The following is a 14,473-nucleotide window of genomic DNA, read 5'->3' on the forward strand; positions in this document are numbered from 1 at the left end:
ATTGATTAAAGGAGAAAACAGTAAGTGTTGGATGTTGGAACTCATGGTTGTCTGCAATCAAGGGATTCTTACTTGATCGCAATCAAGGATCTTTGCAGCACATGTGTGGATTATCTCAAACAATTTCTCTTAGCTTACCCTACGAGTTACCTCATTCGTCTCTCAATCTCCATCGCGGCACCTCCATATCTCTATTTTCATCTCATTATTGTCTGCTCACTAGAGCTGGGAACGTCTATCCAGTAAAAGCCTCACCACTTCTAGGTGTATTCCAAACCCTAATTCTGTCTCTTTCTCTCTTCACGCCATAGATCATCTGTCATAGGAGTTTTTCTCTAATTGTATCTAACTGCCCTCTCTGTGTTAAATTTGCATTTGATTGTTGTTTTGTTCTGTAACACTTTTGTAGTTCTGTTTCATAGGTTTCGATTTTTTTTTTTTTTAATTGAATGAAATTTGTGAACTAAACTATGTTGCACATATTGGGCAATACGAAACTTGCAAGAAATTGGAGCAATCAGAAATAAAATAAAAATGACATCCTCTATTATGTAAGTCTGCTACCCCACTTGGCTGCTTCTATCACTGTGTTATTCTTCTCTAGAGTTCATCTTGGATGATTCATGTTTTGGATTAGAATGTATTTTCTGGTTTTGTTTTTTTTTTTTTTTTTAGTTATTGGAGGTGTTATACCTCTGGCATATCAGGTTATTCAAACTTAGGTTTATCAGATTAAAATCTCTGCATCAGCACAGTAACCGAATGAGTTTTTGCTAGTATGTTCTACTCATAATGCAAAAATCTTAGTATTTTTCGTATGTTTTCTTTGGACAGCACGTCAAGAGAGGTTTCCTTGATCATAAGGTGTAAATGACCCATGCTATTGTAAAAGCTATGCATGTTTGTGGGAGTGGACTTAAAAACTTGATTCTTTAATTATCCAAAGGCTATTTGCTTATATAATGTAATTATTAATATGATTTATTTTTTTGTTCATATGAAATGATTTTTATGTTATGTTTTTTGTGTTTCAACTTTCAACAAATAGGAAAAATGAAGAGACAAAAAGATAAGTTTTGGCAACATGCTGAGCCACTTGATAGTTCACATTTCAAATGCAAATTTTGTGAAAAACAAATTTATAGAGGGGTCACTCGCCTCAAGTATCATTTAGCTAAAGTTAGTGGTCATGATGTTGCACCTTGTGAGAAAGTATCTGATGATGTCCAAGCAGAAGCTCTTCTTGCTATTAATTCTGAATCAAGTAGTAAAAAGCGTAAGAGTTGTACCAGTGGTGAGAGTATAGTTGGTTCCTCTCCTTTAACTCCTTTAACTATAACTAGTCAAAGCAGTCCACAATGGAGGAAATGATCCCTAAGATGGACAAACCAACTGGGGAGAAATTTTTGCGTGACTTATTGATTAAAAATAACATTTATTTCAATGTTGTTCAATCAGATGCTTTCATTAAGTTTGTGAAGTGCACAGCCCGTTATGGTCCTAGTGTTCCTATTCCAAGTTATGGAACCCTTCGTGGAAGAATAATCCCTGAAGCAAGAAAGGACCTTGAAAAATATGCTGAAGAAGTAAAATTTTCTTGGAAACAAACTGGTTGCACAATTATGTCTGATTCATGGACTGACTTGAAGAAGCGTCTTTTCTTAACGTGATTGCTTATTCCCCGGGTGGTACTCTCTTTTTTAGGTCAAAGGAGTGTTCTCATGCTAGATTGACTGGTCCTTATATTTTTGATATTCTTGACAGAGAGATTCAAAGTGTTGGCCAAAATTTAGCGGTTCAGATAATTTCAGACAATGCATCCAATTATTCCAGTGCACTTGATATGCTCATTGGAAAGTATCGTTGGTTGTTTAAGACTCGATGTGCAGCCCATGGTATCAATCTAATGTTGAAGGACATCTATGAAAAGGTTTTTTGGGTTGAAGAAATTTTTGATGAGGCAAAAAGAATTATTGACTACTTGTACAAGTCAATAATTGTCTTACAATTGTTGAGGAGTTTCACAAACAAGGATATAAAATATCCTTGCAAAACTAGATTTACTTCAAACTTTTTAATGCTTCAGTCAATTGTTGAAGTGGAAGAGAAGCTTAGACTCCTAGTTACATCAGCTGAGTGGAGGAGTCTAAGAAATTCTAGATCTGTTGAAGTACATAGAGTAGTGTACACTATTCTAAGGGAGTCATTTTGGAATGATTCAAAAGAGATTTTAAGATTTATGGAATCAACCATTCGAGTTCTTCGTTTGGTTGATGGTGATGGGGCTACATCGAGATATTTGTATGAAGCAATGGAAAGAGCCAGAGAGGTATTGGAAAAGCTTTATGAGGTTGACCATTGGTATAACCAAAATTTGGATATCTTTGCTAAGAGAAGGGATGAAAACATTTTTGGTACTATTCACTATACAGTTGCTGTTTTCAACCCTACTTATTTTTGGAGTGAAAGATTCAAAAAGATTCCTCAATTGAAAGAAGCAATAGATTTCACTGGTGAGATATTGGTTCCATAAGATGAGAGGAGAGAATATTATGGACAATTGGCAGTATACCAAATGAAGTCTAGCACTATTTTTACTCCCAGTGCCAAGACGCTAATGGAAACTAGTCATCCTCGTAAGTATAATAATTACTTTCTTTTTAAAAAATTTAGTTTATTCTTTCTTATGTAAATATTACTTGTCATTTAAAATTGTATATATATATATATATTTTTTTTTCTTTTACCAATGACAGGGGTTTGGTGGCATATGCAAGGTGATGCTATTCCTATCTTACAGAAGTATGCCATTAGAATATTGAGCCAACCATGTAGTTCTTCATCTTGTGAGAGAAATTTGAGTGCCTGGGATGTAGCACAAACAAAAAAGAGGAATAGATTGTCAGCAATAATGTTAGATGATTTAGTCTACGTCAATATGAATTCGTTGATGGTGGAAAAGAGGGGTGAACTTGAACAAAAAAACATCTTGCCCATTAATCTTGACAGTATTAGCGTCAATGATTTTGATCAGAGCATTGAGGACGTTGATAAAGAGCTAAAGAGATTATTGGATGATGTGGATGATAGCATCGCTGAAGACTTTCTATTTGGTGCAAGTGCTGGTTTTACTGAGAGCGAGACTCAACCCTCAGATAGTATTATCTGATTTAGTTAAGTACTTAAGTTGTGGTGATGTAATAACTTTTTTTCATGCTTTTGTGGATGTTTTGCTTTATTTAGAATAGTTTTTCCTTTTAAGCATGGATGATGGAATCATGGAACTAGGTGAGTTATGGATTGAATGATGTGATTTTGAACTTTTATATCCCTATAGGACAATTTCTTTAGAAATTGGATTACTGTAACTATTGTTTCCATCACCCAATGACAGTTTTTTCCTAGTTTTTTATTGTATTGTATATTTGAACTACAGTAATTTGCTCTTTTGAGGTGTACATATCAAGTTAATTACTTGATAAATAAAAAAGATACAATAAATTATAAAAAAAAGTCTGAATTTTTTTCCCGACTTTTATTTTGGTAATCGAATAATTCTTGAATCCGAATCCGAATCCGATTTTTATTTTATCGACTTTTTTGACCGAACCCTTAAATTGACCAGTCGAATTATTCTGAATAATTCTCCATCCGAATAATTCCCGAATCCGAATTTGCTAACTCTAGTTATCACTGACCCATTATGTAATACCCTAATTCTTAAACCCGGTCTGATTACACGGTTGACCCAGTTTAACCATGCAAGACCCAAACCGGAGAGAGTTATGGCGGGTTCCTTATGGACCATAATGGCAAGGGTGACCTTAAACACAGGCTGGCCAGACAAGTCCGAGCCAGTGCCAGAGGAGACGGGAGTACCCAAGCCGTGTACATGCACATATCAGAATGCCATGTACGGATAAAGCAGATATGTAGCCGTATCTTAAGGTGCATACGTATATTACATCTTATGCCAAGAGTGAGATTCATGCCGAGAGTCGAACTCTGTCAAAATCCCACTTGTTGACCAAGTTTTGGCCCTCAGGTGGGCGGACACAGGTGGACGCATCCGCCCACCTAAGTGACCCACCCATGAGGTTACAAAAGATCTTAAAAGGTATAAATAGCCATCATTATATTATTTTTTCCTTTTTCTCATTTATGACACTCAAACGTTTGGTGAGAAGAGTAAAGAGGAGAGAGAAAAGAAGGGAAACAAGAGGAAAAGAGAAGGAAGAAGAAGAAAAGATGGATTTCAGCGGAGCCGAGGGTTGATCTTCCCATTCCGACGCTGGAAGAGTGATCTCCAACACGAGATCTACGTTTAGAGGTGAACAAAGGCTAGATTCCTTAAACTTTCACCATACCCAAGTAAAACCCTTGATTTGGGTAGAGATTTCTTGAGGTCTTGTAAATCCCCCTTGAGATGATGAATCTAAGGTTTAATAGATGATCTATGTGTTGATTTTGAAGGATCTGAAGAAGTATTTACAAGGTTGGCAAGAGCATTGGTGATTTGAAGTGATTTTGGGGTTTTGAAGGAGTTCTTGAGCAAAGAAGGTAAGATGGCTTTCCATTCCTTAAATCTAACCTATATCTAGGTTAGAACCATCTTATGAGACCTTGAATGTGTGAAGAATGGGTTTGGAAAAGCCCCATTTGATTCTCCAAAGGTTGGGGAAAGTTTGGGGAAAAATGGCACTTTCCCGCCAAGACCGGTGGGCCAAATGGCCCGCCTGAGGGCACTCGCCTGAGATGGCAGACCCTCGGGGCCAATCGACAGGCCGATTGGTGGGCCAACCTACCCGCCAGTCTTAGTAGGACCCTCGGGCCCAACCGTCGGGCCCAACCGACGGGCCCAATCGGTGGGCCAACCTGCCCGCCGGTCATGACCGGTGGGCTGTTCGACCCACCCGAGAGGCTCCCAACGTGATTTTTACGTTCGAACGGACCCGAAACAGACGTGTAACTTTCTTTTTGGATTCTAAACATGATTTTGTCATTGGATCGTGTTAATTTTGATCCCAAAATGGTGAAGTGCTAACCCCATTCACTTATGTTAGGTTCACCAACACGTACGCTTCTCGTACCGGATCTTACCCGTACCAGGCGTGAGTCTTTGTACACTACAGGTAAGTGGGGAGAGGACATTTGGCCTTATGATAAGGCTTGTTTGGAATTCATTTAATTGTATCTAGACTAGTCATGTCATCATGTGAATTATGTGTAACTTAGCCATCCTCATATTATTATGACTTGTGTGTTGTGTTCATTTTCTTAATGTCAAATGATGATGTGAAGATGTGATGAATGATGACATCATTGTGCATAATGCATTAGTAGACTAGATGCCATAGTCGGCTTGGAAACGAGTGCATTGGTGGCCTGTGGAATGGGACGCGGAGGCACTATGCAATCGTACTATGTCACATAGGAGCATGCGGTGTAGGATTATCATCTTCCGATGCTACGACCCTTCCTAACAGGGGTTGAGGTGTTGGGTTACCATTTGGGGGGAAGCAGTGGTCGCTGTTGTCGGGTCACTGTGGCGGTTAGACATATGCCCGGATGGTCAATAGGACAGTCAGCAACCCCGGTGGTATATTCAAGAGGGCCAATCATACTGCTTTTAAATTGCTGGAGTCAGCACTTTTATTTCTGTTATTTACTTTATGTTGAGAGCCGGTGGTTGGCATGTTTTACTTTTTTGAGTACTCACAGTGGGCCTTCTCCGACAGCCCTATGGGCGTATCGCGTGATGGAGTTCGCGGCTCGTACCCGGAGTATACGCGCACTGTGGTTGTAGTAGCACTAAACCAAGGACTTAGTAATGTTGTTTAGGTGGATGTGATTTAAAAATGAATTACATAGCATATAGAGCATATGGTTGTGATTTGTTGTGTGGACTGCTATGTGGTCCTTCTTTTCACTTACTGAGCTAGTGAGTTCATCCCACGTGTGCACTCCTTTTAGATGATTTTGTAGGTCATCATCCTAAAGAGCATGGGTCAGGCCCCACAGTTGAATTCCCTGAAGAAGATTGGTGGGTCCCCGAGGAATTAGAGCACGGCACGGATTGCTCGTGCGAGGGTTGTGCTGCGGGACCGCAGCTCTGATGCCGAGCTGAGCTTTTCCTCTGATACCGAGCTGAGCTCTACCTTTTGATACCGAGCTGAGCTTTACCTTTGATGCCGAGCTGAGCTCTGCTTTTGATACCGAGCTGAGCTGCACCCTTTGAGTTTCTGATGATCCCTTTTGTATATTTGATATGTAAATTGTATTATTTTGTGTAAATATCATGCCTGCGGGCTCACATGTACTTAACTATGTATTACAATTTAGGTATCAAGTATTATGAGAATATTTACAAGTAAATTTAAGTCTTCCACTGAACTGATGAACACTTTCTTAGTTGTGTGTATGCTGTGGTTGGATACTGTATCAGATGATCCTGGCAGGTTTGGGTTAATCGATGTTAACCCGGTCACTGGCCCGGTTCTGTGTGAACGGGTGTGACACATTAAATGTGGCTAATTACCCAAAAGCAAAAGATAAAAAGGGTAGGTAGACCAGAGCAACATTGATCGTGTTATATAAGGAGCATACAAAAATAGATTTGAGGAATTGTTATTCTTCAGCCATGGATTCAGGTACGCCATTCTTGTCTATGTAATAATTGTATTGTATGCTTATCTGATATCCATGCATGAGTTGCGAATATATTTTCTATCAAATGTTAGTTGATTGATCACATTGGTGACATTAGATTGAACTTGCAGAGTGGTGATGATTTTTTTTTTTCCTGATAGGAAGAATTGATCATCGGTGATTCTTCTATTATTCAATGAATGTAGTTGATGAATTTTCTTTTAACTGTTTACATGAAATTTTAAGAAGATGGATTTCCTTGTTATTCCGAAACAAATGCTCTTCTTGCGGAGCAGTGTTGAACGTAGAAATTGCAGAGTAAGGACTGAAGGATGAAATCAGTGTTTTATTCCCCACCCCCCTTCTATTTATAAGTTGACAAAGATTTTAAGTTGGTTGAGGATTCTTTTCTCGTAAGTTTTATAAATAAGGGTTTGTATGGATGACAACTGTGTTTTAGAAGTGGAAATTCGAGTTTGGTTGGGGTGGGGGGACTGCGGGTGTTTTCTCTGTAGTTTAGGAAAGAACCAGGTAAGGATTCTGATCACATTGGATTGCTGAATTTGGTGTTTAGAATACCAATCGGCTGGAGGGTTGAAATCCTGGAGCTGTTGTTGATTTCTATTGAATTCTGAGATAGAATTGTTAGATTTCCAAAAGGACTAGTGGAGAGCTTGGAAGCCACCCATGCTTAGGGCTCCTAGCAATAGGGGTTTGTTGATTTTGATATTTTATGGTGGAATTTTCTATTGAAAATGACACTGATATTGTTCAAATAGTTTTGGATTCCAACATTAGGTTGGGATAATTGTGTTAATGTCCTGATACGGTTGTTGCACTACATTTTTTTTGGGAAATTTTACTAATTTTTCTAAAGATATTTTCGTTTTCTATTTGCTTTTCTTATTAATATAGTTTATCTCAAACTAGATGTGTTAGACTAGTTCCACAAAAATGGTGAAATAGAGTCGATCAAACCTGTAGTGCTCGAAATCAAGATTCATAAAAGTTGGGTTCATATGAAAATGACCAAATAATTCATTACAAAAAAAAAAACAATTCTACGTGGTTTGCTTTTCAGCAGTAAGAAACAAGTGGCTATGGGTAGTCTTTTAATTTTTTGAGCTCTTTAGCAGCCCTTTATGGCATCTCATTTATAAATTTTTGTCACACACAGCTTCCTTCTGCTCCATCAACTTGCCCTGCTGATCTTGAAAGTGAATGCAGTGGCAGTGGCTTAGATGAGTGGGAAGGGGAGTTCTTCCCTGGCATTCCCGAAATTAAGTATGAGGTACAAAAAGATCCTCCATAATTTTATTAGATTCGTGTTCTTATTTTTCCTGTGTGGTTTCCTCAATAGGGTTTCAAACTCAAACCCATAGGGAGTTTCAACATAGACTTCCCTTTTTCAGAAGAAATTAAAGATCAGGTTGTGTTAAGTTTATTTAAAATCGTGCAACAATTTGATTGCCTATTCCTGTGCTTTGACATTATGAGTGTATTGTATTTGCAGTTGCCATTTATTTAATTTATATTATTTGTTAGGGTCCTTCTAGCAAGAATCATCTGGCATTTAAATGGTATAATTCTGAGGAAGTCATTCTTGGAAAGAAACTGAAGGTTGGTTTCAGTTTTCTTCTATTCAAAATTTTTTGGATCTATTTTATTTATTCAAATTTTAGACCTACTGATCTGATTTTTCACTGACATTAATCTTATAATCATAGGATTGGCTGAGATTCAGTGTTGCCTTCTGCACACATTCCGTGGATCAGGAGCTGACCCATTTGGTGCACCCACAAAGTTTTGGCCATGGGAAGATGGTACCAATTCGTTGGCAATGGCCAAAAGAAGAAGTAAGATCGAAACTCTTGGACCTCTCAATTTCATGGTAATCATTGAGGGGTGTACTAATGTATCATATGTTTCTTTTTCTTGATGATACAGTGAGAGCCAACTTTGAGTTTTTAGAATAGCTTGGAGTTGAATGGTGGTGCTTCCATGATAAGGATATTTCACCAGATGGAAAAACCCTTGAGGTGAGTCAGTTTCAGACGTGATGACATTAGCAGTTCTGTAGAAAGGTCTTGATTGAAGTAGGGTATGTTTAAGATTTTTCAATTGAGTAAGTTGCATCTCTCAAAGTCCAAACACTGAGCTTCTAAGCAGTGGATTTGAAAATTTGTATAAAAAACTGAATTTTGTCTCTTCTATTTCCTTGGTTCTTCTGTTCTACTACGAAGAGTTTGTCCATTTTACTATACTGGTTATATTAAATTAGTCTAATTGATGCATCTCACGATTTTTTTTCAGGAGACTAATCCAAATTTGGATGAAGTGGCAGCTCTGGCAAAAGAACTTCAGGTAATCTTATGATGATGACTTGGTCAATATTCTCATCTGATTGATTGAATATTTATTGCCATCATATATAGGTAAAGCGAAACTTAAAATTAAGAGTCAGAGGAAGTGGAAGAAGAGAAAAAGATTATGACTCACATCCAGATTTAGAACTGTCGACATTCATAGAAATGATACTCAGACAGTTGGGCCCAATTAGGTATGATTCTAGGTGGATGGATTATTACTTGTGGATTAGGGACGTATCCTCCATTGTCATTTAGCATTGCGACTTCTCCTTCAGACATGCTTTCAATGCCAAGGGTTGTTTCCTTATCTTGCGAGTCTTTGTTGGAGTCCATGCGATCTTGTTGAAGGATCTTCAACCATTCCATGGTATTTGTAAAGAAGATTTCAAGTCTTGGCATTATTTTTGGGAGGTTTCATCGTACCAAGGTTAATTAAAACCACAATAAGGGAGGGTATCTGCTTCTTTGATGAAATGTCCATGGAGGATTCTTGGGTAGAGTCCAAGATGATCCATGATTACAAAGTTGATCAAGCCTCTGAAGCCAGACTCTTTCTTTCCTCTATTCCATCTAGATCCCAAACCTGAACCTAAAATCTGAATGATCTGGTGTTTACCTACATTTTAATGGATTTCTTTTGCTTCCTCAACTTCTTTTACTTCTGAGGTCCTCTTTTCGCATCTTCCTCCTGTTTGCTTCTCTTTCCTTTGCCTTTCTTTCTTGGCTTTGCTTGAAAATGTCCTTTGATGTAGGTGTGCAACCTAGGCCATATTACTTTTCATTGGCGTGAAAGACCAAAATGTTTGAGTTTCCTTGTCTCAAGTTCGAACCTCTTGGCTACTATTTTTTGGAAGATTTTATACCTCCTATTTTCCACTTACTTAAAGACAAGGGGCAGGGACAGAATTTCCCATTAAAAAAAAATAATAATAATAATAGAAATAAATCCTGTCCAAATCGTGTCTCTTTCCACATCATCAACAAAGATGTCCAAATCTTCAAGCAAGCAGAGGAAATCATCCAAGGGTTATGCGCAAGTTTGAAGGAGAGAGAAAAAGAGAGGAAATATAGGAAATAAGAGAGAAAATATAATAAATAAATAAATAAAGAGAAAATCATTGGGTCTCCCATCTTGCACGATTTTCCTCTTCTCTCCCCTCCACATTAGCACCTCAATGTCAAAAAAAAAAAAAATCCTACCTTTTAGAAACTCAATTCGTTGGATTTTTTTCTCCTCTTCCCTATAAATAAGAATCGTGTAAGAAAGGAAGGCACTTCTCTCTCTCTCTCTCTCTCTCTCTCTCTCTCTTTCTCTCTCTCCTCCTTTAGTTCTAGTTTTATTTTTTTTCTCTTAAACACTTTTGTAATCCTCTTTTATTTACTGAATGCAAGCACTTTTGTCTTTGATTTAGTCTTTTAATTTTATGTTTTATGTAATTGAAGTTGTGATTTTCAAGTTCTAGTTTTAGGTTTAGTTCTAAGTGACAAGAACAAGATGTGGAGCATGTCTTTGAAGGTCAGTTTTTCTCTTCAGATTTGTCTTCTCTAGTACTAGCAATTTCAGATTTGGTTTATTCCAGATCTGGTTTTTAGTACTAGTAGCATTTCAAATCTCAATCAAGTTTTCAAGTTCCAGTAAGCAGGCTTCTACAGTAGTCTTCTCACCCCCCCTCTCATTCCCTCTTCTCATTCGCTCTTCTTACTACCCTTTCATTCTTAAATTAGGTTTTAAATTTTTAGTTTTATATTATTGCTCTCCCTTTCCCCCCAAGGTTCATGGCTAGATTATGTGTTAGTTTTGCCCCTCTCTAGCTATGGAATCATCCTTTTACTTTCTTATTTAAATTTCATCCCTTCCCCTAAAGCCACATAGAAAATCCCTCGTAAGAGTACTCTCTGGTCAAGTAGGGAAGCTCGTATTATTTATGACGCATCCCTCTGGCTAAATAAAGAAACCTACTTGTGTGCCTCTCTCTAGCTTTTTTCCCGTTATTTTTATTTATTTTATCTCATCACTTTTATTTTCAATTATTTACTTTTTATTTGTGTGGTTTGAAGTATTTAAATTCCTAGATGTGTTGGTCAGGACGCTTTTAGATGCATATGTTTTAGAGTGGTAGTTAGAAGTAGATCACCATAATTAATTGATACACTCTCGTGTTCCTAAAAGAATCTTAAAATAAAGTGGCTGCTCTCCTTGTTTTCGACTCATTAGCTACACTGATCTGTACGCTTGCAGTTACTTTTAAAATTCAAACAAGTTTTTGGCATCATTGCTGGGGAGATAGTTCCATATTATTTTTCGCTTTCTTTTGGTAAATTGGAGTGCTTTGTTTGCTTTGTTTTCTTTTTTCTTTTATTTTATGGAATTCTTAAGAAGAACAACTTACAATGATAATTGTATCGGTGGAGGTCGCCAAGCCTCACAGTATGATAAAGACAAGTTTCGCCCTGTAGTAGTGCCTCCGAAATTGAATTGAGCAACCCCGGATCCCCGCCGGTAAGCTCACAAAAAGCCAAAAAAAATTCCATTCTTTTGTGCTTGTCTTATTCTAGTTGCGAGTAGTTTTCTCTTGCATGAGTGCTAGGTGGGTACGTAATACTGAGAATCGGTTAGAAAGAAGAGATCCAATAAATAGTGACCCTATACGTTTGCTTTCTTTAAAACCTTTCAATATGGGAGACTACCAACAAAACCCTCCACCTAAATCTCTGAAAGATAGGTTCTACCCCGCTAGAGTAGCCCAACCTTCCTGCATAGTTCTACCACAAGCCCAAAGCAATAATTTTGAGCTCAAATCTCAATACACCACTATGTTGCCTCACTTCTATGGGCTGCTCTCTGAGGATGCATACCTATTCCTTAGGGAATTTGAGGAGGTTTGTGCTCTGATTAAGGTCCAACAGTTGCGCTCAAGAAGCGACCTAAGAAATGGCTGTATGGTCTGCCTACCAATTCCTTTACCACATGGGATGGGTATACTATAGCCTTCCTGAAAAAAGTTCTTTCCGTTGCATAAATCTAATAAACTCAAGAGTGACATTCTTCAATTTAGGCAGAAACCTAGTGAATAATTCTCAAAATTTATGGAGAGATTTAAGGACCTCCTTCGAGAATGCCCTCACCATGGAATTAATACATGGTAACTTTGTCAAATCATTTATGAGGGTATTGATTATCAGACCAAGCAGTTGTTAGAGTCTATGTGCCCCAAAGGTTTTACATCTTTTATAGATGAAGATGACGCTTGGAACTTTTTGCTTGAATTGACTGAGAAAACCAGAGAATGGAAGTCTACTCAAGAAATTGAGAGGACAAATAAGGGTTACCTTGTGGAAGGTATTATGGCCAAAGAGGCTCAACTTGAGAGTCTTATCAAGAGACTCAAAGCCATAGTAGTCAAACGACTTGCCCAACTGAACCAAATAAATCATTATGTGCCTATGCGTAGTTGGTGCCAATCTCCCTTACATTTGATGGAGGAGTTCCCTAATATTTCTCGTGTGAACGGTTTGAATATAGGTCCTGAAAATGTGAATGTCATGTCCTAAAACAATCCTTATAGTCAAAACTATAATCCAGGATGGAGGAACCATCCTAACTTCTCTTTGGAATCAAGCCAATAATCAAGTAGGTCCTAATTTTCAACCCTTCAGTCAAGGGCAGTTTGTTCCCCAACAAGCCAATAATCAAGTAGGTCCTACTTTTCAACCCTTGAGTCAAGGGCAGTTTGTTTCCCCAAAAAACCAATAATCAAGTAGGTCCTAATTTTCAACCCTTGAGTCAAGGGCAGTTTGTTCCCCAACAAGCCAATAATCAAGTAGGTCCTAATTTTCAACCCTTGAGTTAAGGGCAGTTTGTTCCCTAACAAGCTAATCAAAGGAACATGTCCCCCAATCAGTAGAACAATTTGAGGATCCTCACTCAATGTGCTATTCCACCACCTCTTGTAAATCAACCTCCAGGATTCATAAGAGGAGGTGGTCATTTGGCTAGGCTTTCTTCTTTAGAGAAAAGCATGGAATTTCTCATGAGTACTTTCATGACAAGCTAACATAACATAGAGGAGCAAATCTCCCAACTTGCTAATGATTTGTATGAAAGGGAGAAAGGGAAGATGCCTAGTCAGCCTAAACCAAATCCCCGGAATATGAATATATAAATCATCAACTAGTTTCAAATCAGTTGGATTCAATTCAAAAGAGTCCGCAACAAGAGCCCTCTAACCAATGTAATGTTGTTTATGCTCTTAGGAGTGGCCGAGAGTACCAATAGAGTGTTCCTAAATCTTCCCCATCTATTACTCCTGTTAACTCTCCTTCTATTGATGACACAATCGTGCCTCTTATTCTAGGTTCGTCTGATGAACCTAAAGCAACTAAAAATTATTTGGTTGAGGAAACCAAACATGATTCTTCTAAAAAATAGCAAAATCCTAATAGTGTTTATGTTTCTCTTGTCCTCTTTCCTAATCAGTTGGTAAACGGAAAGAAAACTACTTCCATGGAAAAAATTTTAGAAGTTTTCAAAAAGGTAGAAGTGAAAATCCCTCTTGGGATGCCATATCCCAAATCCTCACCTATGCAAAGGTCCTGAAAGATTTGTGGACTCACAAACTTATCACTAGTGTGCCCAAAAAGGCGTTCTTGATAAACAACATTAGTTCCATAATTACTCAGCCTATAGTAGCTAAGCATAAGGATCTAGGGAGCCCTATCATAGCTTGTGTCATAGGCAACACCTACATTGAGCATGCCTTACTTGACCTTGGCGCAAGTGTGAATCTTTTGCCATACCATGTGTATAAGCAACTAGGATTGGGAGAATCGAAAACCACTAGAACTACTCTTCAGTTGGTAGATAGATCTATTAAGATTCCTAAAGGGATGGTTGAGGATGTCTTATTTAAGGTAGGGAAATTTTTATTCCCTATTGATTTTATTATTGTAGACACCCAATCAATTGCCTCGGGACTAGATCCCAATCATTCTTGGTAGACCGTTCCTTGCAACTAGCAATACCATAATTAATTTAGGAACGCTACCATGAAACTTTCTTTTTGCAATACTTCTACAGATTTTAATGTCTTTAGGTTGGGTAACTAACTAAATCCCCATGAGAAGGATGTTCATATGCTCCGGAAAATTCCAGATTCCATTGAGACAAATTTTGATATTGATTTTGATTCTAAATTTCAAGAGTGTATGGAACAATTAGGTGGTTTGGATGATAGAATTATGTCTGAGGTTTAGAGTCTCCAACCAGCAATAGAACCCTTAGGACCCCTTCCAATTCCACTCCCAAACCTTTTATAATGGAACCCCCCTAAGCTAGATCTTAAGGAGTTGCCATCTGATTTGAGGTATGCTTTCCTAGGGCCTAACCAGACTCTTTCAGTAATAATTTTTTCATATTTGACTTCTAGCCAGGAAGAGGAATTACTTAAAGTGTTAAA

The 14,473-nt window shown here is 37.9% G+C and overlaps 1 protein-coding gene, 1 non-coding gene and 1 pseudogene across 2 annotated transcripts; 2 read left to right on the plus strand and 1 right to left on the minus strand.

Annotated features, from left to right (window-relative positions):
- Nucleotides 1–1,053: 1,053 nt before the first annotated feature.
- LOC122064799 lies at nucleotides 1,054–2,533 on the plus strand. The gene is made up of 3 exons (XM_042628546.1): nucleotides 1,054–1,300; nucleotides 1,459–1,666; nucleotides 1,765–2,533. The coding sequence occupies exons 1-3, from the start codon at nucleotides 1,054–1,056 to the stop codon at nucleotides 2,531–2,533; spliced, it is 1,224 nt and encodes a 407-aa protein (XP_042484480.1).
- Nucleotides 2,534–6,897: 4,364 nt separating this feature from the next.
- LOC122064800 lies at nucleotides 6,898–12,569 on the plus strand (annotated as a pseudogene).
- LOC122064804 lies at nucleotides 12,045–12,151 on the minus strand. The gene has a single exon (XR_006135827.1). It is a non-coding gene; the product is annotated as a small nucleolar RNA R71 (small nucleolar RNA).
- Nucleotides 12,570–14,473: the final 1,904 nt, after the last annotated feature.

Source organism: Macadamia integrifolia, unplaced genomic scaffold (assembly GCF_013358625.1).
Source record: "Macadamia integrifolia cultivar HAES 741 unplaced genomic scaffold, SCU_Mint_v3 scaffold1766, whole genome shotgun sequence".
In the NCBI taxonomy this organism is placed as follows: Eukaryota; Viridiplantae; Streptophyta; class Magnoliopsida; order Proteales; family Proteaceae; genus Macadamia; species Macadamia integrifolia.